The sequence below is a fragment of the Mesoplodon bidens genome, assembly GCF_964165515.1.
Source record: "Mesoplodon bidens genome assembly, chromosome: 5".
Taxonomy (NCBI): Eukaryota; Metazoa; Chordata; class Mammalia; order Artiodactyla; family Ziphiidae; genus Mesoplodon; species Mesoplodon bidens.
This window is the reverse complement of record NC_138161.1, coordinates 5,706,204-5,733,716: the sequence shown is the minus strand read 5'-3', so window position 1 is coordinate 5,733,716 and position 27,513 is coordinate 5,706,204. Positions and strand designations below refer to the sequence as shown.

Genomic DNA, 27,513 nt, shown 5'->3' with positions numbered 1-27,513 from the left:
GCGGGATCTTTCACTGCGGTGTGCGGGCTTCTCTCTAGTTGTGGCGCGCAAGCTCAGTAGTTGTGGCACACGGGCTGAGTTGCCCCGTGGCATGTGGGATCTTAGTTTCCCGACCAGTGATTGAACCCACATCCCCCTGCACTGGAAGGTGAATTCTTTACCTCTGGACCACCAGAGAAGTCCCTCAACTGGGGAATTGTTTAGAGGAAAAAGGAACTAAGAGATTGATTATCTCATCTTTATAATTTTCTCCTAAGAAATCATGTTTTATAGTTTGAATGACAAATAACTGCATGTAAATTTTCATGAAGGCCTTGATAATGGTAGAAGCTAAATAAATTTGACCCTTTCAGTATTATTAAATATCTCCATAGTATCTTTTCTTTCTTTCTTTTTTAAAAAATTTATTTTATTGAAATATAGTTGATTTATAATGTGTTAATTTCTGTTGTAGGCAAAGTTATTCAGTTATACACATATATAGGTTCATTTTCATATTCTTTTCCATTATGGTTTATCACAAGATACTGAATATAGTTCCCTGTGCTCTATAGTAGGACCGTACTGTTTATCCATTCTCTATATAAGAGTGGGCATCTGCTAACCCCAAACTCCCAATACATCCTCCCCCCACCCCCCTCCCCCTTGGCAACCACAAGTCTGTTCTCTAAGTCTGTGAGTCTGTTTCTGTTTCACAGATAAGTTCATTTATGTCATATTTTAGATTCCATAAGTATCTTAAGTAGGGTGGCCATTAATTTATCATCTAACCTGGAATACTTTTGAGAATAAAACAAGATACCAGGAGGGCTTCCCTGGTGGCACAGTGGTTGAGAGTCTGCCTGCCAATGCAGGGGACACAGGTTCGTGCCCCAGTCCGGGAAGATCCCACATGCCACGGAGCAGCTAGACCCGTGAGCCATGGCCACTGAGCCTGCACGTCTGGAGCCTGTGCTCCGCAACGGGAGAGGCCACAACAGTGAGAGGCCTGCGTACCGCAAAAAACAAACAAACAAACAAACAAACAGATACCAGGAGAACAGGCTCAACTCAAGACTGCCCCAGGCAAACAAGGAGCTTAATCTTAAGCAAAGTTTCCATAGTAATTTCCACTATTTTTGACAAAGATCAAATTTTCATATTCCATTATTTTCCTATCACATATATTGACTCTCTCCCTCATGTTATATGGTAGTAATCACAAATACATGTTTCTTTATATATACACATATATATGTGTGTGTGTGTATACACACACACACACACACACACACACACACACACACACACACACACACACATATATATATATATATATATATAGGCTTCCTTTAAAGAAAAGAAAGAGAAAAATTTATGAAAGTCAAAAGAAGGAAAAGTTACCAGTGGGTCTACCAGCCGCAGGCACTATAAATCAACAGTGACATTTTTTTCTAGGTGTAGGTAGGTCATTTTGACATAATTGTGATCACATGTAACAGGATTTCTGAGTCTAGTAATAAACCTTGCTGGAGGAGATATTTAAAAAAAATTTTTTGGTGCTAATTTCAAGGGTTTAACCATAGTGAAAGATAATGATTAACAGATTTTTTTTAGTTTTTAATTTTAATTATAATAATTACATGTATTCACTGTTGAAAATTTTGAAAGTATATATAAACAAAAGAAAAACTGGAAATAAAACTGAAGCTATCTTGCAATTCCATCACAGAAGGGTAAGTGTTAACATTTTCAAATATCCCTGAAGAAAGAGTTATTCATCACCACAAAACCCTGAAGCCTATTTCTGTGGCCTGAGCTGGGTTGCTTCCCTAGAGCTTTCTACCATCTTTTCATTTGCAAATCCCTGAATCTTAACTTCTTCATTCCAACTCAATGTTTTGAGGCTGGAGGAAGCCTTCAAGTATTTTTTTTTCCCCAGATGCATTCATAAGTAGCATATTTCAAAGTCCTTGGATTGCAAACATCTTTCTTTTACTATCAAAGATGACAAAAGTAACTTCATAATATTAAAATAAAGAACCTGCATTTTTGCCCGTAGAACACTGCAGACATGACTACAACATGCTTTACATTTAATTTACAGAGAAGTTACATGTGATGCTGATCGTTACTCTTTGTACATAACCAGTTGCTGGTGCTTGGGAATGTTCAGGTTATTTTATTTGACCTTACAATTCAACGTATTTGTCAGGATGTGTTTAGCTGTGAATTTCTTTTCACTGATTTTTACACTAAGCCCTGAAATCTCAAGTCTTTTTTAAAAATCTATTTAGGAAAGTTTTCTTCAGTTACACTTATTTTTTAGATAAAATTTACTTACAGTTAAATGTATAGATCTTAAGCTTACAAACAGAATGAATTTTGTTAAATATATATACCTGCGTAACCACAAAACGATCAAGATAAAAACCATTTCCGTCACCCCACAAAGTTGCTAGGGGTTCTTTCAATGAATCTTCACCCACCACAGCTGATCACATTCTGATTTCTATCACCATGCATTACTTTTGCCTGTTCTTGGCTTCAAACCCATGTTTGAGTGTGCCCTCTTTACACACTCATGTAACCTGTCATAACCATGGGACAGTCAGCAAAATTAGGAAATGTAACTTTGGAACGGTACTGTTATCTAATGCAAAGCCTACCGATTGACCAATAACGTCCCTTACAGCTATTTTCCCAAGTTCTATCAGTTTCACACCTTACATTTATTTGTGGTGGCTCCTTAGTCTCTCTCTCTCTCTCTCTTTTTTTTAATAGATCTTTATTGGAGTATAATTGCTTCACAATACTGTTAGTTTCTGTTGTACAACAAAGTGAATCAGCCATACATATACATATAGCTCCATATCTCCTCTCTCTTGCGTCTCCCTCCCACCCTCCCTATCCCTCCCCTCTAGGTGGTCACAAAGCACCAAGCTGATCTCCCTGTGCTATGCAGCTGCTTACCATTAGCTAACTATTTTACATTTGGTAGTGTATATATGTCCATGCCACTCTCTCACTTCACCCCAGCTTCCCCCTCCCTGCCATGTCCTCAAGTCCATTCTCTATGTCTATGCCTTTATTCCTGCCCTTACCCTGAGAAAACCATAATTCAAGAAGAGTCATGTACCATAATGTTCATTGCAGCACTATTTACAATAGCCAGGACATGGAAGCAACCTGAATGCCCATCGACAGATGAATGAATAAAGAAGATGTGGCACATATATACAATGGAATATTACTCAGCCATAAAGAGAAACGAAATTGAGTTATTTGTAGTGAGGTGGATGGACCTAGAATCTGTCTTTAGTCACTTTTAATATGCAACATTCCTCAGTCTCTGTTGCGTTTCTTGACTTTGACATGTTTGAAGTTACTTTGTAGCCAGTTGCTCAAATTCAGTTTGATATTTCCTGGTGATTAGATACAAGTTTTGCGTTTTTGACAAATACCATGGAAGTGATGTTGTTTTCCTGTCCTTATTGGCCATTTGTGTATTTCCTTTCTTAAAATGTCTGCTCAAATCTTTTTCCAATTTTGTGTTAGACTATTTGCCTTTGTTATTGATTTGTAGGAGTTCTTTATGTCTACTGAATACAAGTATATATATAATATATACATATATACTGGATACAAGGTATATGCATACACATATACAAGTCAGTACAAGTTTACTTTTACATGCGTATATGTCAGATATCTCATACAAATTACATATAATGTTTGTCAGACATGTATATATATATAGTATATACTATATATAAAGTCTGTGTTAAATATTTTCTCTCATTCCGTATTTGCCTTTTCATTTTCATATATATTTATACATATGTTAACATTAATGTGTACATGCAAATTTATACATATGTATATGTACATATAATTTTAATCACATCTACTAAAAGTTAAAATTATCATTCTTCATGTGAAATGGAGGACCTTTGCAACAAATGATTTCAAAGAATTTAATTTATATTCTGTCCATTGTGTTATTCTGTCTATTTATGTTATAAACTCTATAACACAATATTGTAATTGTGTAGTTTTTTGTCAATTGCTGTTTAAAGAAATTAAAAGAGAGAAAACAATTTTGCTAAATGTTTACTAACATATTTGTCATTTCTCATACTCTCATGCTATATAGATCTGAGTTTCCATTTTAGGTCATTTTCTTCACCCTGAATGACTTCATTTACCATTTCTTGGTGTGCAGGTAGGTATTCTGGCATAACATTCTTTAAGCTTTTGTTTATTGAAAATATCTTTATTTTGCCTTAACTTTTAAAGACTATTTTTGATATACATAGACATGTATATTGATAGTTTTTTTAGATGTTGAAAAGAATAAGTTAAAAAAATTCATTTCAATCTCATTAAGACTGTAGTTTTTGCATTTCTTTTTGTGTTCTAGTTTCCCCACCTTCCCATCCCACCAGCACTGGAAAATATCCTCAGGGGAAATGTGGTATTACTGTAGAAATCACCTAATATTTTCCCCTTCTTTCAAGGGTGAAATTCTTTCTGCCTGCTTTTGGGTGTTTCCCCAGTGTCTGCAAACAGTTTTGCTTTTCCCAAAGTTCAAACTTTTCATCTTCTTGCAGGTTAGTCTGATACCTGCTACTCCATCACTTCCAGAAATAGGACTTGTTCTTATTCTTCTTTATGATTCCATTTTCCAGGTGTTCTGGTCTGATCTTGAACCTATAATTATTAGGTTCCAATTTCTTTAAGCTTCCATCCCAGTTTCTTTGTCCTCATAGGAAATATTCCAAGAGTCTACATTATGTCAATGGCCATTCTTAGTTCACAGTATTGTGGGTTTTTATAATCCATGTTAGTCCATAGCTGTTATAGGAGATTACGTCGTAACAAGGGTACTAGTTAGACACCATTTAAAGGCAGTTACTAGCTATGCACTTGTAATTCCATTTCTGCTCTCTTTGGTGACATTAGCATTATCATCTTTCAGACGAGAAAACATAAAGTGAAGCTTCTTATCCCAAATGGAAACTGACATGCAACAAATAAATCTGTAAGTGGGCTCAGTGGGCTCCTCGGCCCCCTTTTTATTCAAGCAACAGGCTTTTTTGGAGATGAAAGCAGACATCATTTTCCCAGTAAGACCTGAGTGTCTTTGAAACCTTTCTTGCTGTCACTCTCTGATAACCTCACCTCTTTCGACATCATTATGGATTATCAATATGCTCTTTAGGTTTTCTTCGTCACAGGAGATGGTTGCCAAGGTAACCAGCCCTAGACAGGTAATCTCTCCCTTTTCTACAAAGAATCTAAAAATAGTGACTATGTGAGGACTACAGGGCATCATCATTAGCAAACTGGCTCTGTGCAAATTGATTACTGTCTGCACTTAATTATTATGTGGAGCACAGTGTCAGGCTTTTAATATGAGTACCGTGCCTTCAGCTAATTTCGTCTCTGCTTTAAAATGCTCACTGTCTGCAAGGAAATGCTCGAATCAAAATAAGAATGTCATTCTAAGCCTGTTTCATATCCTCTTAGCATCAAGAGATATTTAAACTTATTTTCATATATAAATGGATTTTCTTTTTTCCTCCTTTAGGCTACATGAAACTCATGTAGTTATTTTAATCAGTTGATAACAGATGAATTTTAAATTATATAAGAAGGCACAATTTCCAACAAGACATGCAAATACACAGATAAAAGCTAGTTCAATTATCTGGTGATAAACATATGTCTCTCGCTTGACTGTTACTTTAATAGCTTCTTTCCCTGGCTGATTGATAAGCTTGAAGATGTAAGTAGGCAGCAGGCAGTTAAGAAAATAAAACAACATAACATACCTAAAACCTATTATGATAACACAAGGTAATTCTTCAAAAATTCCATTCACCTAACTCTGTGACTCTATGGACCCAAATAGACAACCCCACAAACCAGAAGCCATTTTTTCACTCTACCAAGCACTACATTGAAATGTTGCTCTAAATGTTGCCTCCAAAGTTCTGCTTATCAATTTTGGGGGAGCTATTTTCCCCTCCAGGGGACACTTGGCAATGCCTAGAGACATTTTTGTTTGTCACACTGGAGGAAGGCGCTGTTAGCATCTAGTGAGGGGAGTCCACTCAACATCCTACAGTGTATAAAGCAGCCTTCCAAAGCAAGCACTCCTGAGAAACCCTGGTCTAGAGGACAATGAACTGTCAACCAAACCATAAATCTCAAGTTTCTAAGGTCTATATCTTGACAAGTAACTTTAAACACGTGAGTGGGCAACATTTATGTTACTTAACTTTAAGTTAAATCACATTACTTATGTTATTTCTACCATAGACAATGTTCATTTCACCAGAACTTATTCTTTTATTTGCCCAGTTGAGCTTGAAAACCTAGGGTAGAATTATTAGCTGGTCAGATAGACAGAAATCTTAAAACTGTGAGATATGAGCAGTGTTTCACCCTTTACTCTTGCTCTTGAGTGCTCTGGGTTTGGGCTGTTTTTTCACCAAACCCTGTAACGAGGCCCACTGACCTTCAAGGACCACCTGCACATAGTCTTGAGCGGACAGCCTGTCCTTGCGCACAAAGCACTGGTATGCGCCCCCGTCACTTCGGACCATGTGATCCATTATAAGGTTTTCGTGGTTGATCCCTGTGATCCTCACATTTTTTCCAGGGTTGACGACTTCACCGTTTCGGTACCAGGAGAGTTCCTGGTCCTCACTTCCTGTCACGCTGCAGGACAAGGAAACCTGGCTGCCCACACTGCTTTTAACTTTCCTGGGGCTGATGATAGCTTTCAGTGGCTCTGGAGTTTTGGGGAAGAGAAAAAAAGAAGGTAAAAACATCACACAGGTAGAGATCATTTCAACAACACGTTGGACTTTTGACAGGCAAAAGCATCTTCGCAAGCACTTTTTGCCCATTTGTCAATATGTCAAGATGGGTTTTTTCTTCATACAGGGCACTGAATAGTCAAAGATATTAAACTGAGCTGATAAGTTAATAGCTTTTATGTAAGTTATACAGTCTTAATTTGGGACTTGTAAATAGCACTAGGTAGGCCTTCTACCTATAATACTCCAAGAGTTAAGGCAGCAGAGGGATTTAGAAAGAACATTTGTTTTTACAGTTAATTTACCATGTACAGTTGCTGTAAGTGATAATGTGTACAGATTTTCTGTTGAAGTAAATTTCTTGTTAAGACTGTTATCTTTCTATTGCTTTTGTAGGGGATGACATTGCAAAAATAAAAAGAAAAGAAACTTAAAAAAAGAACACACTCCATATATTCTTATTTCAGTATTATTTCATGGTGCACCATTTTGTTTGGGAACACCCTCATCGCTATTCGTTTTTTTTTTTTTTTTCCTGGGCTTCTTTCATTGTATAGCAAACAGACTGACGTGGGTCAGATTGCTTTCTCACTGAGTAAATGTGAGTGTTAACGCACTGATGGTAAGAAATGCAATATGCTGGGTGCCAGCAAGGACAGAAATATTTGAATATTTAAATCCTATTTGCCGCCTCCCAGCGTGGCACAGATGGGTTTGCTCTGGGCCATTCTCACACACACATACTCACTCCCCTCCCCTATGTGGCTTAACCAGGGCCAGTAACACACGGCTGTAAGAAAGCAGGTAGATATTAGGATTCGTGACCATGAAACATGGTTTTTTTTCTTTAAAATGAGGCTAACTTCTTTGGATAGGTGGTAACTCTCATCTTTGACTTCCTGTGTTTTCATTCAGCAGACCCAATTGAATGCCATAAGCATTTATTGAACATCTACTATAGGCCAAGGATGGGGTTAAACTCACAGGTGAGACAAACATGAATAACATTTGTGGTGCCACTAGCATGTGCCATAAAGCTACCAAATATCTTTTGAACATTAGTTAAGTCAGTCTTCCCACAGTCCTGCAAGTTTTGTGTTATCATCTCCATTTTACAGAAGGAGAAACGATTCTCGAGAGATCAATTAATTTAACCAAATCCATTCAACAGGTAAATGGCAAAAAACAGTTGTTTACCCCAGTTATTACTGACTTCTTGTGTCACCACATTGTGAAGTCTTTAAGGAATTCAGTCTTCCAGATGGATAAGACAAGTACAAGAAGGAAGATAGTAACCCGAAGTGTCCATTAGAGACGTACACTGTGTGGAAGAAGATCGATAGAATGTCCTCAGACATCAAGGATGGATAGGACTGAGGCCAGTTGGGATGAAGAGAGGGCCTCGTGAAGAGTGGGAACTGCAGGAATTAGAGCATGAGGCACTGCCAGGTCTCAGGAAGAGTTTTGGATCAGTTTGGATGCAACACAAGGTCTCTGAAGGAGAACAGTGGGAGAAAACTTACACAGGCAGTCTGGAACAAGACCACAAAAGACCTCGAGATTTTTGGAATCAAATCAGAGGGAGCTAAAGAAAGCTTTCTAGAATTTTTAGCAAGTAAGTGCTATAGACAAACACATTTTTAGGAGAATCCATTGATCATATTGTGTTGGACAGATGACAGTGGGGAAACTGGTCAGAAAAGGGGCACTGCAGATGTCTCACTGAGGTGCAATTAAAACTCGATCTAGTAATGAGACCCTACTGTAGAGTACAGGGAACTCTACTCAATGCTCTGTGGTGATCTAAATGGGAAGGAAGTCCAAAAATGAGGGGATATATGTTTACGTACAGCTGATTCACTTTGCTGTACAGCAGAAACTAACACAGCATTGTAAAGCAACTCTAATCCAATAAAAATTAATTTAAAAACCAAAACAAAACTCGATCTAGAACTGGGTGGAGGTGGAGAGCACAGCTGAGAAACACAGTGAGATACGATCTCTAGGACTTGGCAGGACTTGGACATGAAAGAAAAGTCTTAAAGAGGATCCAGGACTTAAAGTTTGCATTTGCAGGGTTCGAGGCTGAAAGATGTCTAGAATAACAAGAGGCTGGTAAATGGTAGAGAGATGGTGGAGAGAAGTTTGTGATACTGTTTTTTGAAAGTGCCAGCTAAGCATCTGATATAAAATTGGGAGACACGCTGCTCCCCTGACACTCAACAAGGAGGCTGAGGGTGAGCATGCAAATTCAGGGCTGTTTTCAGAGGGGAGGAACTTGAAGCCATAAAATAAGAGGGCACCCAAAGAAAAGAGACAAGATAGAATAGAAGAAGTTTCAGAATTTGGAACCCAGGAACATCCTTTCCGCCTGGAGAAGAGAGACCAAACAAAGGGAATAGTCAGAAGGGAGGATGGGAGCATTAGAGACATATCTGGAACTTTTCCAGACGTGGCAGAGTACAAAGATGAAAACAAGCACAGTCAGAATTAAGACTTTTCCACAAATAACTTTTAAAATGTAGACAGTGGTAAATGCCTTTACAGAGAAAGCAATAAAATTCTCTGAGCCTTGAGCAGAAAATAGGAGGGAAACAGGGGATGTTTTGAGAATGAGGCATTGCATTAGACTTAGAAAGATGGGAAGTTTTAGACATTCAAGTATTTGTAAACCGTCTTACGTTACATGAGGAGAGAGCAGCATATGACTTGCAATTAGGGAAGGAACAGGTTTGTACGAGAATAGGAAGAAGTTAGATTTCACAGGACCAGGGTTTTTTGAAGAAAAACTATGAGAAGTATGACCGTACAGCTTTACTTGAGATGCTTTCCATACTATCCTAAGATATAAACTTTATTCAACAGAAACTGGGGAGCCACGAAAGGTGGTGTCGAGCCTGCATATTGGAGTGATTCTCATTGGCTGTCCAATGCTGCATTGTTTCATCTACAAGGTTCTTCAGCCATCGAAATATAACTGTGCAGACATTATCCTCCTTTTCTTTCTATTCTCAGCCTAAGCATGTTCGAATGACATTTGCAGGACTCAGTCTGGACAGCCGATTCCAGGCAGTCATTGGGATATTTATTTCAAATGTATTCACTTGGGCTGGTATTGTGCTAAAGCTGTCTACGCCCAGGGTGACACTGAAGAGGCAGTTCCATAAACAGGCATAAGGCTGGAAAAAAGCCAGGGTAAGAAAATGCCTCCCTTTTCAATGTCAGACTCGTATTCAGTTTGCTCAGTTCAGTTCATCAAATTTTTATGTATACAGATATGTACGATAGCACACTGGCAACTGAGAGCCATATATTTTGACCAGAGTTCTGCCACTCATTTCTGGCCATGTGATCTTGAGTAACTCACTTTGATTTGGTTTCTGCATGAGCAAAATTAAGGCTTTTCAACTAGGTTAGAGTGCTTCCCCCTGCAATCACACCCCTCCTTCTTCCGAGTCTACCTTTGGCATCCTTCTCAACATCTTCCTCATATCAGTCACTAGAAATCAATTAGAGATGAGATATATCTACCATACTTGGCCTAACTTATCTATAATATTGAGTCCAAGTCCAATATTTGGATAATTACAACCTTATATACAGCCCTCTAGAGAGCTGATAATAGCCCCATTTAGAAATTTAAAGCAGCATCTGGAAACAGGCCAAGGACAACTGCTTTGATCTGATCACCACTGCTTTTGCTGACAACACCACCCTGCCCCTCCCCCTCCACTGACTTGCAGACAGGCTGACCACTCTGAATTCAACAGCTAGGTAACGTTATCTTGGAAACACATCCTGTGGCTCCCAACTCTCCAGCTGTGCAACCTTGAGAATTCGGAGCCTCAGTTTCCTCATCTGTAAAATGGGGCTACTGTGGGTCTCAGCAGGGCTGCTGTGAGGATTCGTGGGGGCTACAGAGAAAGCCCAGAGGTCGGCTTGTAACAAGAGCTCCACCATCACCACTGCAAGTTACCAACCAACTTACGTTTCACGTACAGGCGGCCTATCACCTTAGCAGTTCCATATCTGTTGGACACTTCACACACATAGCTGCCTGAGTCTGAGGGGCGTGCATTCTCAATAAGCAGCCCAGTCACGGTCTTCTGGAACCTTCCAGAAAGTTCCAGGGGCATGTTGTCCTTCAGCCAGCGGTAATCTGGCTCGGGGTGGCCGAGCGCTTTGCAAGGCAACTCCACACGCTGCCCCGCCATGGCTTTGCGATGATCAAACCCATCCAGTATGGACGGGGCTGAGTTCGCTGGGTCTGCAGAAGAAAAGAAAAGCCTATTAGATATGAGTTAAAGTGGTCATTCGGAATCATAGGGCCTTGCGTATAATTCATATTCTATGTATCATTCCAACTATTGATACAGATCTTTAAGATTATATATATATGAACAGAAAAAAGCACTATTCATATAAATTTCTTTTTCTCAGAATTTACAAAAGGGTGAAGCAGTTATATCACTAAAGAAGATATACAAATGACTGATAAGCACATGGAAAGATGCTCAGTGTCATTAGCCACTAGGGTAATACAAATTAAAACCACAGTGAGATACTACTTCATACCCACTAGGATGGATGTAATAAAAAACACAAGCAAGAGCAAGGGCTTGTGAGTATGTGGAGAAGAAACTGGAACCTTCATACATTGTTGATGGGAATGTAAAATGGTGCAGTCACTTTGGAAGACAGTTTGGCAGCTACTTAAAATGTTAAAACTTCAGTTTACTGTAAGGCCCCAAAAGCTCCACTCCCAGGTATCTACCCTAGACAAAGGAAAACCTATGTTCACTCAAAGACTTGTTCACAAACGTTCATAGCAGGATTATTTATAACAGCCAAAAAGCTGAAGTAATCCAAAGGACCATTGTTTAGGAGATGGATAAACACAATGTGAATATACATACATACTATTCGGCAATACAAAAGAGTGAAACACCGATACATGTTACAACATGAAAGAACCTCGAAAGATTATGCTAAATGAAAGAAGGCAGATACAAAGCCATATACTGCAGGATTTGACTTAAATGAAATATGCAGAAAATGAAAATCGGTAGAGACAGATAGTAGATTAGTAGTTTCCCAGAGCTGGAATTGGAATTTACTGCAAATGGGCAGCAGGGATCTTTTTGGGTAGAAAATAATGTTCTAAAATTAGATTACAACTCTAGGTATTTACTAAAATCATTGAACTGTATACTTAAAATGAGTGAAGCTTATGGTTGATAAATTAAATCTCAATAAAAATATTTTACAAAAAATGGAATGGGGCATTTCTTTTACATTTTAAATAGACAGTTTAAGTGATGCTTGATAACATGCTCTCGTGGAGACATTTGGTCAGACATAGACTTAGTACAACCACACAACATTGGATTTAATTTCCATCTCCGTGTCTTCAAACCTTTTATCTACATTTTTAAAAATCAGTTTTTATCACAAAAATTTGCAAACTCACACAAAACAAGAGAAAATGATATAACGTGTCCTATACAGCCATCACCTAGATACAACAGGCATCACAATATTTCTATCCTCCTTCTGTTTATTTCTCTATAGCCTTTGCTTTTGGTGCCAACATGCTTGAGTCAAGTCATAAAATCTATGTTATCTAGAATGTTCTCTGATGAAAATAAGTTTGCATGTATAACCACAATGTCAATTTCACACAAGAGTAATTACAGCCTCTTGGTATCACCTATCATCTACTCCACATTCATTTTTTCATAATGAGATAAAAAGTCATTATTATTGTTTTTATAATTGAGCTAATCAAATCAGGATTGTTTTACAGTTAACATTTTGTTGTTATGTCTCCTTTTCAAATGTTTTTCCAGCTTTATTGAGGTATAACTGGCAAAAATTGTATATACTTAAGGTGTAAAATGTGATGTTTTCAGATAGATATATTTTGTGAAATGATCACCAAAATCAAGCGAATTAGCATTCATTGCCTCACATGGTTACCTTTTGTTTCTTTTCATTCCCCTTCCTTCCTCCCCTCCACCAACTACCCATTTGTTCTCTGTGCTGATGAGTCTGTTTTGTTATGTTTATTCATTTGTTGTTTTAGATTCCACATATAAGTGAAATCATATAGTACAATATTTGTCTTTCTCTGTCTGACTTACTTCACTCAGCATAATACCCTCTATGTCCACCGACATTTTCACAGAAGGCAAGATTTCATTTTTTATGACTAAATAATATTTCATTGTATATTTATAGCATGTCTTCTTTATCCATTCCTCTACTGATGTACACTTAGGTTGCTTCCATATCTTAGTTATTGTAAATAATGCTGCAATGAATATAGGGGTGCATATACCTTTTCAAATTAGTGTTTTTGTTTTCTTCAGATAAATACCCAGAAGTGGAACTGCTGGATCATATGGTAGTTCTATTTTTAATTTTTTGAAAAGCTCCATACTGTTCAGTGCATGAGGGTTCATTTTTTTTGCACATCCTTGCCAATACTTGTTATTTGTGGACTTTTTGATAATAGCGATTCTGAGAGATGTGTACTGATATCTCAGCGTAGTTTTGATTTGCACTTCCCTGATAATGAGTGATGTTCAGCATCTTTTCATGTGTCTGTTAGCCATCTGTATGTCTTCTTTGGGAAAAAAAATGTCTATTCAGGTCTTCTACCCATTTTTTAATTAGGTTTTTTTTTGATGTTGAGTTGTATGAGTTCTTTGCATATTTTGGATATTAACCCCTTATCAGATATACCATTTGCAAATATATTCTTCCATTCAGCAGACTGCCTTCTCATTTTGTTGATAGTTTTCTTCATTACACAAAAGCTTTTTAGTTTCATGTATTCCCATATATTTATTTTTGCTTCTGTTTCCCTTGACTGAGGAGATAGATCTAAAAAAATATTGCTAAGACCACTGTCAAAGAATGTACTGCCTATGTTTTCTTCTAGGAGTTTTACAGTTTGAGGACTTAAGTTTAGGTCTTTAATCCATTTTGAATTTATTTTTGTATATGGTGTGAAAGAGTAGTCCAGTCTGATTCTTTTGCCTGTAGGTATCCAGTTTTCCCAACACTATTTATCAAAGAGGCTATCTTTTACCCATTTTATATTCTTGCCACGTTTGTCATAGATTAATTGATCATAGAAGTGTGGGTTCATTTCTGGCCTCCCTATTCTGTTCCATTGATCTATGTGTCTGTTTTTGCATCAGTACCATACTGTTTTGATGGCTGTAGTTCTGTAATATAGTTTGAAATCAGGGAGCATGATATGCCTCCAGCTTTACTCTTCTTCCTCAAGATTGGTTAGACTATTCAGAGTTTCTTTGGTTTCCATACAAATTTTAGAATTATTTGTTCTAGATATGTGAAATGCCATTGGTAATTTGATATGAATTGCAACGATTCTGTAGATTGCCATGGGGAACGTGGCCATTTGAATCATATTTATTCTTCCGAGACATGAGCATGTTGTGTCTTTCCATTTGTTTGTGTCATCTTCAATTTCTTTCATCAATGTCTTCTGGGTTTTGGAATACAAGTCTTTTACCTCCTTGATTAGATTTATTCCTAGGTATTTTTTTTTCGATGCACTTGTAAATGAGATTGTTTTCTTAATTTCTCTTTCTAATAGTTTGTTGTTAAGTGTATAGAAATGCAAGAAATTTCTGTATTTTAATTTTGTATCCTGTAACTTTACCGAATTTATTGTATGAGTTCTAGTAGTTTTTTGGTGGCATCTTTAGGATTTTTCTGTACATAGTATCATGTCATCTGCAAACAGTGATAGTTTTACTTATTCCTTTCCAATTTGCATTACTTTTATTTCTTTTCTTGTCTGATTTCTGTGGCTTGGACTTCCAGTTCTATGTTGAATGAAAGTGTGAGAGTGAAATATTCTTGTCTTGTTTCTAATCTTAGAGGAAACCCTTTCAGCTTTTCAGTGTTGAGTATGGTGTTAGCTGTGGGCTTGCCATATGTATGTTGAGGTATGTTCTCTCTATACCCACTTTGTTGAGACTTTAAAAAAAAATTATTTATTTATTTTATTTATTTATTTTTGGCTGCGTTGGGTCTTCGTTGCTACATGCGGGCTTTCTCTAGTTGCAGTGAGTGGGGGCTACTCTTCATTGTGGTGCGTGGGCTTCTTCTTGTGGTGGCTTCTCTTGTTGTGAAGCACAGGTTCTAGGCATGCAGGCTTCAGTAGTTATGGCACGGGGATGCAGAAGTTGTGGCTCATGGGCTCTAGAGCGCAGGGTCAGTAGTTGTGGTGCACGGGCTTATTTGCTCTGCGGCACATGGGATCTTCCTGGACCAGGGCTCAAACCCATGATCCCTGCCTTGGCAGGTGGATTCTTAACCACTGCACCACCAGGGAAGACCCAAAAGTTTTTTTTTTATCATAAATGAATATTAAATTTTTTCAAAAGTTTTTTCTGCCTCTACTGAGATAATCATATGATTTTGATTCTTCAATTTGTTAACATGGTGTGTCACATTGATTGATTTATGTATACTGAACTATTCTTGTATCCCAGGGATAAATCCCATGGATCATGGTGTATGTCTCTTAATGTATTGTTGAATTCAGTTTGTGCTAATATTTTATTGAGAATTTTTGCAATATTCATTCTTGATGTTGACCTGTAATTGTGTGTGTGTTGTGTCTTTGTCTGGTTTTGGTATCTGAGTGATTGGGTGATTCTGGCATCATAGAATGAGTTCAGAGGCATTCCTTCCTATTCAAATTTGGAATAGTTTGAGAAGGATTGGCTCTTCTTTAAATGTTTGGTAGAATTCACCTGGGAAGTTGTCTGGTCCTGGAACTTTGTTTGTTGAAAGTTTTCTTTTTTGTTTTTTTTTGTTTTTTTACTGATTGATTTCATTAATGGTAATCAGTCTGTTTAGAGTTCCTATTTCTTCCTGATTCAGTCTTGGGAGATTGTACATTTCTAGGAATTTATCCATTTCTTCTAGATTGTCCATTTTATTGGTGTATAATTGTGGTAATCTCTTATGATCCTTTGTATTTCTGTGGTGTTGGTTGTAACTTTTCCTCACTTATTTATGACTTTATTTATTTGGAACCTCTCTCTTTTGTTCTTGATGAGTCTGGCTAAAATTTTATAATTTTTTTTATCTTTTCAAAGAAATAGCCCTTTCTTTTATTGATTTTTTCTATTTTTTTAGTCTCTATTTCATTTGTTTCTGCTCTGATCTTTATAATCTCTTTCCTTCTACTAACTTTGGTTTTGTTTTTTTTTTCTTTTTCTAGTTCCTCTAGTATAAAGTTAGGTTGTTTATTTGAGATTTTTCTTATTTCTTGAGGTAGGCTTGCATCACTATAAACTTCCCTCTTAGAACTGCTTTTGCTGTATCTCATAGATTTTGGATTGTTGTGTTTTTGTTTTCGTGTGTATTCAGATATTTTAAAGTTTCCTCTTTTGTTTGTTTAGTGACCCATTGGTTGTTTAGTAGCATATTGTTTAGCTGCCACATGTTTGTGATTTTTGCAGTTTTTTTCTCTTGTAGTTGATTTGTAGTCTCATATCCTTGTGTTTGGAAATGATGCTTGATATGATTTCAATCTTAAATTTACTAAGACTTGTTTTTGTGGTCTAGCATGTGATCTTTCCTGAAGCCCATCTGATTTAATGTTTCATTTAAGGTGAATCTTTCCTTATGGATTTTCTGTTTGGGTGATCTGTCCATTGATGTAAGAGGGGTATTTAAGTCCCCTACTATTATTGTGTTGCTCTCAATTTCTCCCTTTAAATTTGTTAATATTTGCTTTATACATTTAGGGGATTTTATATTGGATGCATAGATTCAATTGTTGTATCTTCTTTTGGGATTGATCTCTTTATCATTTTGTAATGTCCTTCTTTGTCCCTTTCAGTCTGTGTGTGTCTGTCTTTAGATCTGAAGTGTGTCTCTTGCTGGCAGCATATATATGGGTCTTGTTTGTTTGGTTTTTTTTTTTTTTTCATTCAGCCACTCTATGTCTTTTGATAAGTTATGTATTTATTCCTATTTTGTTAATTGTTTTCTGGTTGTTTTGTAGTTCATTTTTGTTCCTTTCTTCTTTTTATTCTCTCTTCCCTTGTGACTTGGTAACTACCTTTAGTGTTATGTTTGGATTCCTTTCTCTTTTCTGTGTGTCTATTATAGATTTTTGGTTTGTGGTCACCAAATAGATATCTATCTATCTATCTACATATATATGTATGTATGTATATATATATATATATATATATATATATATATATATATATGATTATTTTAAGTTGATGATCTCTTAAGTTTGAACATATTCTAACAACCCTGCATTTTTACCAATGTTTAACATATTTAACTTTGTATTTTACATCTTTTTGTTTCATGTATCCCTTAACTACTTATTGTAGATATAAATCATTTTATTGCTTTTATCTTTTAACCTTTTTACTCGCTTTATAAGTAGCTGATCTACTATCTTTACTGTATGCTTGCCTTTACCAATGAGATTTTCCCTTTCATAATTTTCATATTTCTAGGTGCAGTACATTCTTTCTTGCTTAGAGAAGTCCCCTTATCATTCCTTGTAAAATGGGTTTACTGGTGGGTGCTGAAATCTTTCACTTTTTGCTTGTCTAAAACTGTACCTCTCCTTTGTGGAGGGTTCTTGATTTTTTCCTTTCATCACTTTAAATATATAATGCCACTCCCCTCTGGCCTGCAAAGTTTCTTCTGAAAACTGAGCTGACAGTCATCTGGGAGTTCCTTTGTACTTAATTAATTTCTTTTCTGTTGTTATGTTTAAGTTTCTCTCTTTATCTTTAATTTTTGCCATTTTAACTGCAATGTGTCTTGGTATGGATCTCTTTGGTTCACCTTGTTTGAGATTCTCTGTGTTTCCTGGACCTAGATATTTGCTTACTTTCCCTGGATAGGGAAGTTGTCAGCTATTATTTCTTCAAATAAGTTGTCTTCCCCATTCTCTCTCTCTCTCCTCTTTATGAAGCCCGTGTAATGTGAATGTTAGTATGCTTGATGTTTTCTTGGAGGCCTCAAACTGTCCTCATTTTTTAAATTCTTTTTTCTTTTTTCAGTTCAGCTTGAGTGATTTCCATTACTCTGTCTTCCAGTTTGCTGATCTGTTCCTCTTTATCATCTAATCTACTATTGATTCCTTCTAGTGTATTGTTATTTCAGTTACTGTATTCTTCAGCTCTGTTTGGTTCTAACTCTTTGTTAAGCTTCTCACTGTGTTCACCCATTCTTTTCTTGAGTTTATTGAGCATCTTTATGATCATTACCTTGAACTCTTTATTGGGTAGATTATTATCTCCACTGCACTTAGTTCTTCTTCTGCATTTTATCTTGTTCTTTTGTGTGCAATATATTCCTCAGTTGCCTCATTTTGTCTAATTCTCTGTTTTTATTTCTATGTATTAGGTAGGTCAATTACATTTCCTGATCTTGGAAAAGTGGCCTTATATAGGAAACATCCTATGGGTCTCAGCAGCACACTCTGCTCTGGTCACCAGAGGTATATGCTCTGAGGGTGCCCTTATGTGGGCTGCATGCACCCTTCTGTTGTAGTTGAGCCCACTACTGTGGGAGTGCTGGTAGGCAGGGCTGGACCCCAGCCTGGTTGGCTGGCAGGCCCTGCCTCATGCAGAGGTTGCTGCCCCACTAATGGGTGGGGCTGGGTCTCCATGCAGCAGGCTGCTAGCCTGGGTCAGGGAGTCCAAGGTGTGCTGCCAACTGGTCCATGGGTGGGTAAGCTTCCAACACTACTAGGCGAGAGAGAGGACTCTAAACAGGCACTTGCCAGCACTAGTGTCCTCATGGTACAATGAGCTCTCCAAAATTGCTGCCACCAGCATCTCCCCAGGGGGAGTCCCACTTGCTTAGTGCCTCTGCAGGAGGCTCCCCAAGATCAGTAAGTCAGTCTGACCCAGGCTCTTTTCAAATTACTGTCTCTGTGCTGGGTATCAGAGTGTGTGAGATTTTGTATGAGCCCTTTAAGAGTTCTATTTCCTTCAGCCCTCCTGTCCTGCTGTATACAAGCCCCACTGGCTTTCAAAGACAGACAGAGAGTCTGGGGATTCATCTTCTTGATGCAGGACCTCCAGGCTAGGAAGCCTGATGTGGGGCTCAGACTCTTCACTCCTTGGGGAGAACCTCTGCAATTGTGATTCTCCTTCCCTGTGGGTTGCCTGTCCAGAGGTGTGATCTTGACTATATCACGTCTCTGCCCTTCTTACCAGCTCATTGGGGTTCCTTCTTTATCTCTTTAATTGTGGAAAACTAGTCTTCAGGTCATTCTCATCAATAGTTTCTCTGCAAATAGTTCTAATTTTGGTGTGCCCATAGCAAGAGGTAGCTCAGGGTCTTCCTACTCTGCCATCTTGGCCACACCCCCTTACCAGTGATCTTAGTTGTTATGGCTCTTGATTCTCTTTTAATTCAGATAAGACTCTCCTTCTATTTCCTTTCATGTCTTTGACTCATTGAAGAAACCAGGTGAGTTTTCTTACAAGAAATCTCACATTTTGAATTTCTTTCTTCATGGTGTCATTTAACCTGTTCCTCTATTGCCATTTCCCTTATAACTGGAATTTAGTTGTAATGGATAATCTAGATCAAGTTCAACCTTTTTTCTTTCCCTTTGCATCTATATCACGTGTTGCTTTCCCACACTCAGTGAGACTAAATTGATCAGAAAATTCAGATGATAATGTTTGTCTGAATTAAGTTATTTTATTAAGGGTTGAAAATGGCAATTTTAAAATTTCCATCTTCTTTCACATTCAATAGATGTAATTATTCTGTAAATAAGAACTTTTCTCTCTGAACTAGGGTTATTTGGTTATCTTGAAATACAGTAGTTACAAGAAAGACAAGAAGAAATTTTGTTGTTATCTTTAATGACTAATTATCAAAATCAAGAGTTGGTGCCTGCCTTAGTTACCTCTAAGTAGATGAATAAGTTTCTTATTATTGCTTTTGTTATTATTAAATGTATATGTATGTGTGCACATGTAAGTATATATGTAAATGATTATATAAGTATATATATGTACATATGTGTGTATATATATGCACACATATGTGTGTATGTGTATGTGTGCGTGTGTGTATATATATATATATATGCATACATACAATTGTGACAAGACCCCATTTATGTTCCAGGCTCATCTTATATGTTTCCTGTCCCAGACCAATAATCCATTGTTCTTCCAAGGAAACATGGTCCCTGTTATTGGGGAATAATATTTAAAGGAGACTATGATTTAGGTGGTAGAGGTGCTTGTTGCTGTTGGTTGCCCACTGTCCACTGAAAAGGGAAAGAACTTGGAATAACATATTAAAAAAAACAGCAAGTGTGTACTGATACTTTCTATTGGATATTTCATGAATTTTATTAATTCTTTGGTTTTCTATTTTTATCTTTTCTGTTACACTGAAAATCCTGGTTCCAAATAAAAATAATACAAACATAGTTAATTTTCCCTCTGTTATAGTATTTTATAGGATGAAATTCTTCTACGGATTCCCATACTACTGAGCCTTCTCTCTGTGTTTAGTGTTCCACTCTGGCTCAATTTGATTCCTAAATCCAGCAGTTTCCCTCAGGGTGAGTTTCTCTTCTTCTGAAAGTAGTATTTGCTAAATATTTCTGAAATCTGCAAGGAGTTTGGCTACTACCAAACTATGTGATATCATGGCCCTTTTGCATTCAGCTTCAACTCAGAGCTTGTGTAGGTCTATCAGGTTGTTGTGAATATTCTTAGACACATTTTCCTAGGTTTCCATTCAAGAGATGGTCCTCTGCTATTTTTTTTTAATTTATTTTTGGCTGTGTTTGGTCTTCATTGCTGTGCACAGGCTTTCTCTAGTTGCAGTGAGAGGGGGCTTCTCTTCATTGTGGTATATGGGCTTCTCATTGCCATGGCTTCTCTTATTGAGGAACATGGTCTCTAGGCATGTGGGCTTCAGTAGCTGTGGCATGTGGGCTCAGTAGTTGTGACTCACGGGCTCTAGAGTGCAGGCTCGGTAGTTGTGACACATGGGCTTAGTTGCTCTGTGGCATGTGGGATCTTCCTAGACCAGGGCTCGAACCTGTGTCCCCTGCATTGGCAGGTGGATTCTTAACCGCTGCACCACCAGGGAAGTTCCCATCCTCCGCTTTTTGGAGATGAGCATTTGCTGACAACTTTGCAGTTCTGTGACTATATAGTAATCCCAGTAACTCTTCTCTTTTCACTATCCATCACCTAATGTTACACTGCTGCTCTTCTTACGCTGGTCCTATTGTTGTCAGTAGTTTGTCTATAGCCCCCCCACATTTAAGAGTTTCTGGGGAATCCCCATCACCTAGTTTTGTTGAAGTCATCCACGTGCTTTTTCTTTTGTCATCCTATTGCATCTGTTTCGGCTTCAGGAGGAGTTTGGAGTCATTATAAACCTTGTTACTAACATGCCCCCGCCATGATACAAACCCCATGTGTACATTTTTAAATGAATTTAAATCTAATTTAAAATAAAATTAATTTCTCTTTGCCTTCAAAGCTTAGAACTCTAGAACAATAATCCGCACTCAGTGTCTATGTTCTCATCTTCTAACACTGACAATCTCCCTCAACTACTTTATTAAAATGTCTGTGACCAAAAAGTCATAAGCGTAATTCACCACATGCAGCAGACTCTCTTATGAGCCTTCTGATTATGTGTGACTCTGTTGACTTCTCCCTTCTTGCAAATACCAACTTTAACCCCAAACGTTGTTTTATTCCCTCTCTTTTTTTTTTTTATTCCCTCTCTTCTGCTGGCATCTGAGTGTATGGTATTCCTTCACTAGATTCTGCTCTGATGCTCCTCACTTATCTGCACAAATGCTCATGGGGCGATCTCATGGACGCTCATCACTTCCATGGTGACCCAATGCTAATGAGTCCCGCTGCCTATTTTTGAAACATCAGCAAAACATGCTTTAAAATTTTTTTAAATAAATAAATAACTAAATAACCTTGGGATTAAGAAAAGCAAATTTGCCTTTCCCACTCTGAGAGTTAAATTTGAAAATCAGTACTTACTGATTTAGAGTAGAGATAAACAAGTTTACCTTTTCAGGCTTTCTCTCTTTTTAGGTTTTTCTTTAGAGAAAAATCGGCTCCCAGATTATCATCACTTAATTCACATTCTTTCAATGGAGAAATGTTTATTTGCTTCTTTTGCTAAGCTCAATCTCATACCCAGATCCATGCCACCCCCAGAGACTGCTCCTTTCTTATCTCAATATTGTCATAGAGACGTTCCTCTTCAATGCAAACAAGACCTTTCCTAAGGTATTCTGAACATGTAGACCATTGTGTTGTCATTAAAGCTACCATGGAATAGATGACAGATGCCATTCATTTTCTAATTCATTTTCTCTACATTTTTGAAAAAAATGAGCATATTTTTACTGTAATGATTATTCTTGCCCTTAAAAGAGGCAACAAGACATAACTATAATACAAGGGATAAAGTATCAATTGACATGAAAAAGAACAGGTAAAAAAAAATATTTTCAAGTTCAGAGGAAAAATCAATTAATTATGACTTATGTTTGTTCTACACCTGAAAAGGCAGGTGGGTTTTGGCTATTTTAAGGATGTGAATGGGGAAGAGGAATTTAAATACAACATTATCAAGGACAGTAAGTGGGTGTTCAGGTGACATTGTTTTAATTACCCCAACGTTTAAAAACTTCCCGTCACATCTCCCGCACAAAACATCATGACAAATAAAATAGATTTTCACTGCATGGATCGACTTTACATTCTAAAGCTATAAGGGTGAAGGTCAGATATTTTGCACTTGATTTCTAATACCATGATGGTCATTTCACGCTTCTAAACTGCTGCATGAAGTGCTAATGTGTCCCCGTGTGAATGGGTTGCTGAGTTGTTTGACAGACGGGCCAATAGCAAGCCTACTATAAAGATTCTGCAAACGGTCAGTATTTTCTCAAAGTATAAATCCCATTAAAAAAGGCATAAAACGGACATATTTATCACAGTGGAATAAACTTGCTTTGGGGTTTTCTTCACTCAAGAATAATCCTGGAAGGAGTTAAGAGACTGTGATTATTTCTTTAACTTTAGACGTGGATAATTTCCCCACTATTGTTAGACATGATACAGGGAACAAGTTGGCACCAGGGACTGGTTTCATGGAAGACAATTTTTCCACGGATCGGCGGGGATGGGGGAATGGTTTAGGGATGATTCAAACGCTTTACATTTATGGTGCACTTTATTTCTATGATTATTCCCTTATAATATATAATGAAATAATTATACAACTCACCATAATGCAGACAGGAGGCGGAGCTCAGGCGATAACATGAGCCATGGGGAGCGGCTGTAAATACAGATGAAGCTTCGCTCACTCACCCGCTGCTCACCTCCTGCTGTGTGGCCCGGTTCCTAACAGGGGCTGGGGATCCCTGTTCTATAGGACCCTGCCCTGCTCCCCCAGATCTATGCAGGGTAGGAGGCACCATGGTGCTGGTTGGTATTGCCAATGACATAACATACAAATAACAGGGCAAGGAGGCATTGGCATCAAAACAGAAATCATATTGGGTTAACAGAATTTGGAGCTTTATAAAAGGTGAAATTATTTCACTTGAAATATCCATATTTGCATTGTACTGTATTGGTATTGGTTTAAAAAACCTTAAATTGCTGGGCTTCCCTGGTGGCACAGTGGTTAAGAATCCACCTGCCAATGCAGGGGACACGGGTTCGAGCCCTGGTCTGGGAGGATCCCACGTGCAGCAGAGCAACTAGGCCCATGAGCCATAACTACTGAGCCTGCGCGTCTGGAGCCTGTGCTCTGCAACAAGAGAGGCCGCGATAGTGAGAGGTCCGCACACTGCGATGAAGAGTGGCCCACACTCACCGCAACTAGAGAAAGCCCTGGCACAGAAACGAAGACCCAACACACCCAGAAATAAATAAATAAATAAATAAATTTATATTAAAGAAAAATAACCTTAAATTGCTAAAATATTTTGGGGGAAAATAATGAAGGCTTCATTTCATTCATGAATTCCACAATTTTGGTTGAGTCATCCCAGAGCACTAACAAACGAAGACAGAGGTAGATAGAAAACACAGTGTTGATGAATTTTTACCTGATACAAAAAGTCTAGCGCTGTTACTCTGCCTTGTCTCCCCGGTGTATCTGTGCCGTGTGATACAGCGGTAGTTATACAATCCATCTTCATTCTGTACATCTTTAATATACAAGGCTCCAGTGGATGTGATGAGAAATCTAGATCCTGAAATAAAAGAAAATAATTACCCCATTAAAACAGAACAGAAGCAACCGAGTCATATAAACAAAGTCACTGAATAGTGAAGGAAAATAAAAGGTGTGTGTTTGTATGTGTGTGTTACTTTAAGGGCCTGAGATATATATTAATTCTTCAACTATCCTAAATTAAGAGGTTTTAGTAAGTATGCCACCCAATAAATATATACTTGTAAAGCCTACTCTCATGAATTAATTTTTTAGGTCATGTATTTATTTAACAGCAACAAAGTAGGCATATAATTAGTAAGTAGCTAATTTAGCATATTTTCTTTGATCATCACTTTTCTCTAGAATGTGACAAATTAAAGGAGTATTAATTTTCTTTTGTAAATTTCTACCTCATGTAAATGTAAACTTTTGCCTCAGTTTGAAATATTTCAATAAACACACAAAAGTGTTAGACTATAGAGCAATAATACATTCCACAATCTTTCCAAGAAAGACTGTCATATTTCCTCAATAATAACCAACACTTACCTCTATATTCTAAGACAAAGATCAGTTCCTCCTATATGCAGTGTTTTAGAGAACACTGCTATTTCCTAATTACTACTCAAATTATTGACAATAACATCTTCCCCTCAGGGAGAAAAAAGCCACACCCAGCTGTTCCTCCTTCGTATCAGCACAGGACAAAATGTGTTCTCCGTGACCTGTGATTTTCGCCTATACAACTCTATTTGTACAGAAATGGCTAACATTAAGAGATCAAGCATCAGTGCTGCTTGAAGAAGAATAAAGATGATTTTTCCTTTGAAAATGTAAATATCTAAAGATAATTTTTCACTGTTCAATTATAATTTGATGATACATCAAATAAAAGCTAAGGAGTAAATCTCAAGGTGAGTCGTTGCACCTACATGGTAGTGACTCAAGACGCTTTCTACCACTGTTTGAGTCTTTCCTATGGAATATTTCTGTGTCTGATGCAATTTTACTTAAAAGATAATGTGATTTTGTCTCTTTGGGGAAGGACTAAAATGCCAAAAATTCACCTTCTTTTAAACTGTTTTCCTTAGGTTCATTTGAAACTGCCTTGGGTTTATTTTAATCAGAATTTGCCAGGAGTCTTGACTTCATTAATTTTAGGTCTCAGATATTTAAGTTGAGCCAACCTTTGGTTATTTCTTGGTTATTTCTTATATCTTATTCATAGGGGTGGGATATGGAGGGTGGGAGGGAGACGCAAGAGGAAGGGGCCATGGGGATATATGTATACATATAGCTGATTCACTTTGTTATAGAGCAGAAACTAACACAACATTGTAAAGCAACTATACTCTAATAAAGACGTTAAAAATTTTTTTTTTTAAATATGGGCTTCCTTGGTGGCACAATGATTAAGAATCCACCTGCCAACGCAGGGGACACGGGTTCGAGTCCTGGCCCAGGAAGATCCCACATGCCGTGGAGCAACTAAGCCCATGAGCCACAACTACTGAGCCTGCATGCTGCAACTACTGAAGCCCGCACGCCTAGAGCCCATGCTCCACAACAAGAGAAGCCACCACAGTGAGAAGCCCATGCATTGCAAGGAAGAGTAGCCCCTGCTTGCCACAACTGGAGTAAGCCTGCACACAGCAATGAGACCCAACACATTTTATTTTTAAATAAGTAAAAATAATTTCTAAAATAATCTTTAAAAAATTTTTAAAAAATAAAAATGGCTTATTACTTCTTATGCAATATGAAAGCAATTCCATGGACATGAACAAGAAAAAAATCATAAAACAAATACTGATCTAGCATAAGCTTTCCAAAAGAACACCAACTAACTAATAAAGGAGGATAAAGTATCTTTAAGTATTAAATTTACTTTTTAAACAACTGCATTAGTTACTTATTTTAAAACATGCTATAAATATGCTAAATATTAGAATAGCTGAAAAAGCAAATGTTGTATATTCTAGATATTTTTGTTTTATCTTCCCCCTAAAAAAAGCAACTAAAAATACCACTTGTCATATTTCATCACATGCCAAGCATTTCTTACCAGTATATAATGTGTATAATTGAAACATTTTTCTCCTTCAATATATTTTGCATACTTACATAATGCTTTCATAACCAGTTCCTTTAAAGTACAGAGTGATAGGCAGAAAAGAGGGACAAAAAAGATACTGTATTAACTCCTGTCACCTCTCTAACACAGAGTCTTTTCATTGGAATTGACAGGCCATCAGCAGTGGCTAAATGTAAGGAAAAGCATCATGTGCACGGCTGCTCAGAGCGCCGAGAGATGCTCAGGGTTGCAGCAGCAGCCTGCACTCATTACTCCACTGATTCCTGAGATAGCTCTGGTCTCCAGGCACATTTAATTTGATCACTCACTTTGCTCCTGGAATATCTGACTTCTTTTTACCCACTTAGCATGCTAAATAAGACTCTCTTAAGACATGTTGTTTCAGAAAAACAGGAAACCTGTCTGAAACATTTTCTGAAATATTCACAGGAAAGAGAGAAGGAGGTGACTGAATTCCTGGGCTAATTTGAACCATCTCTGTCTAACCCTTTATTTCTCATTAAAACACATCCCCAAACTAATCAGTATCTTAAAATTTAAAATAAGGATGAAGAATAGAAGCCTTTGATTAGGACAGGGCTGCGAAGACCCAAGGTTCAGTCTGAACTCCCGAGACACGTGGAAACCTCAGGACAGTGAGGGACAGCACAGTCGCAAGAACGCCAGGCTTCACAGTGACAAGGAATCTTCTCATTCACCCCCTTGCTTGCCACTTCACCCCACTTCCTGTCTTACATCACCAGAGGGTTTTGTATCATATGCAATAAATGGGTTTGTTCACAGCCTTAAATGAAATTGAAGAACATGCTTCTGTTAAAATAGGCAAATATTAAAATACAAAATATTGGGCTTCCCTGGTGGCGCAGTGGTTGAGAATCTGCCTGCTAATGCAGGGGACACGGGTTCGAGCCCTGGTCTGGGAAGATCCCACATGCTGCAGGGCAACTAGGCCCGTGAGCCACAACTACTGAGCCTGCGCGTCTGGAGCCTGTGCTCCGCAACAAGAGAGGCCGCGATAGTGAGAGGCCCGCGCACCGCGATGAAGAGTGGCCCCCGCTTGCCACAACTAGAGAAAGCCCTCGCACAGAGATTAAGACCCAACACAGACATAAATAAATAAATAAATAAATAAATAAAAAAGCCAAGCATTTGTAGCCGTTTAAAAAAAAACAACACTCATTCTGAAAGCCCTGTTAAAAAAAAATACAAAATATTAATAGCAATAAACTGCACACACACACAAACTGTCTCTTTCTCTCTCACACACACACATATGCACACGCACACACACAGACATATACACATACACCCTTTACTACTCAGAAC

General features: G+C 37.7%; 1 protein-coding gene across 2 annotated transcripts in view; it reads right to left on the bottom strand.

The window, feature by feature from the left end:
• The window catches only part of DSCAM (DS cell adhesion molecule), a gene marked incomplete at both ends in the record, with an annotated part of 733,770 nt that overhangs the window by 296,995 nt on the left and 409,262 nt on the right, over positions 1 to 27,513 (bottom strand). For both annotated transcript variants that reach the window (XM_081235410.1, XM_081235409.1), the window contains 3 exons: positions 6,506 to 6,781; positions 10,798 to 11,076; positions 23,983 to 24,129. In XM_081235410.1, coding sequence (XP_081091536.1) covers positions 6,506 to 6,781; positions 10,798 to 11,076; positions 23,983 to 24,129 — 702 coding nt within the window. The remainder of the gene's footprint in view (positions 1 to 6,505; positions 6,782 to 10,797; positions 11,077 to 23,982; positions 24,130 to 27,513) is intronic.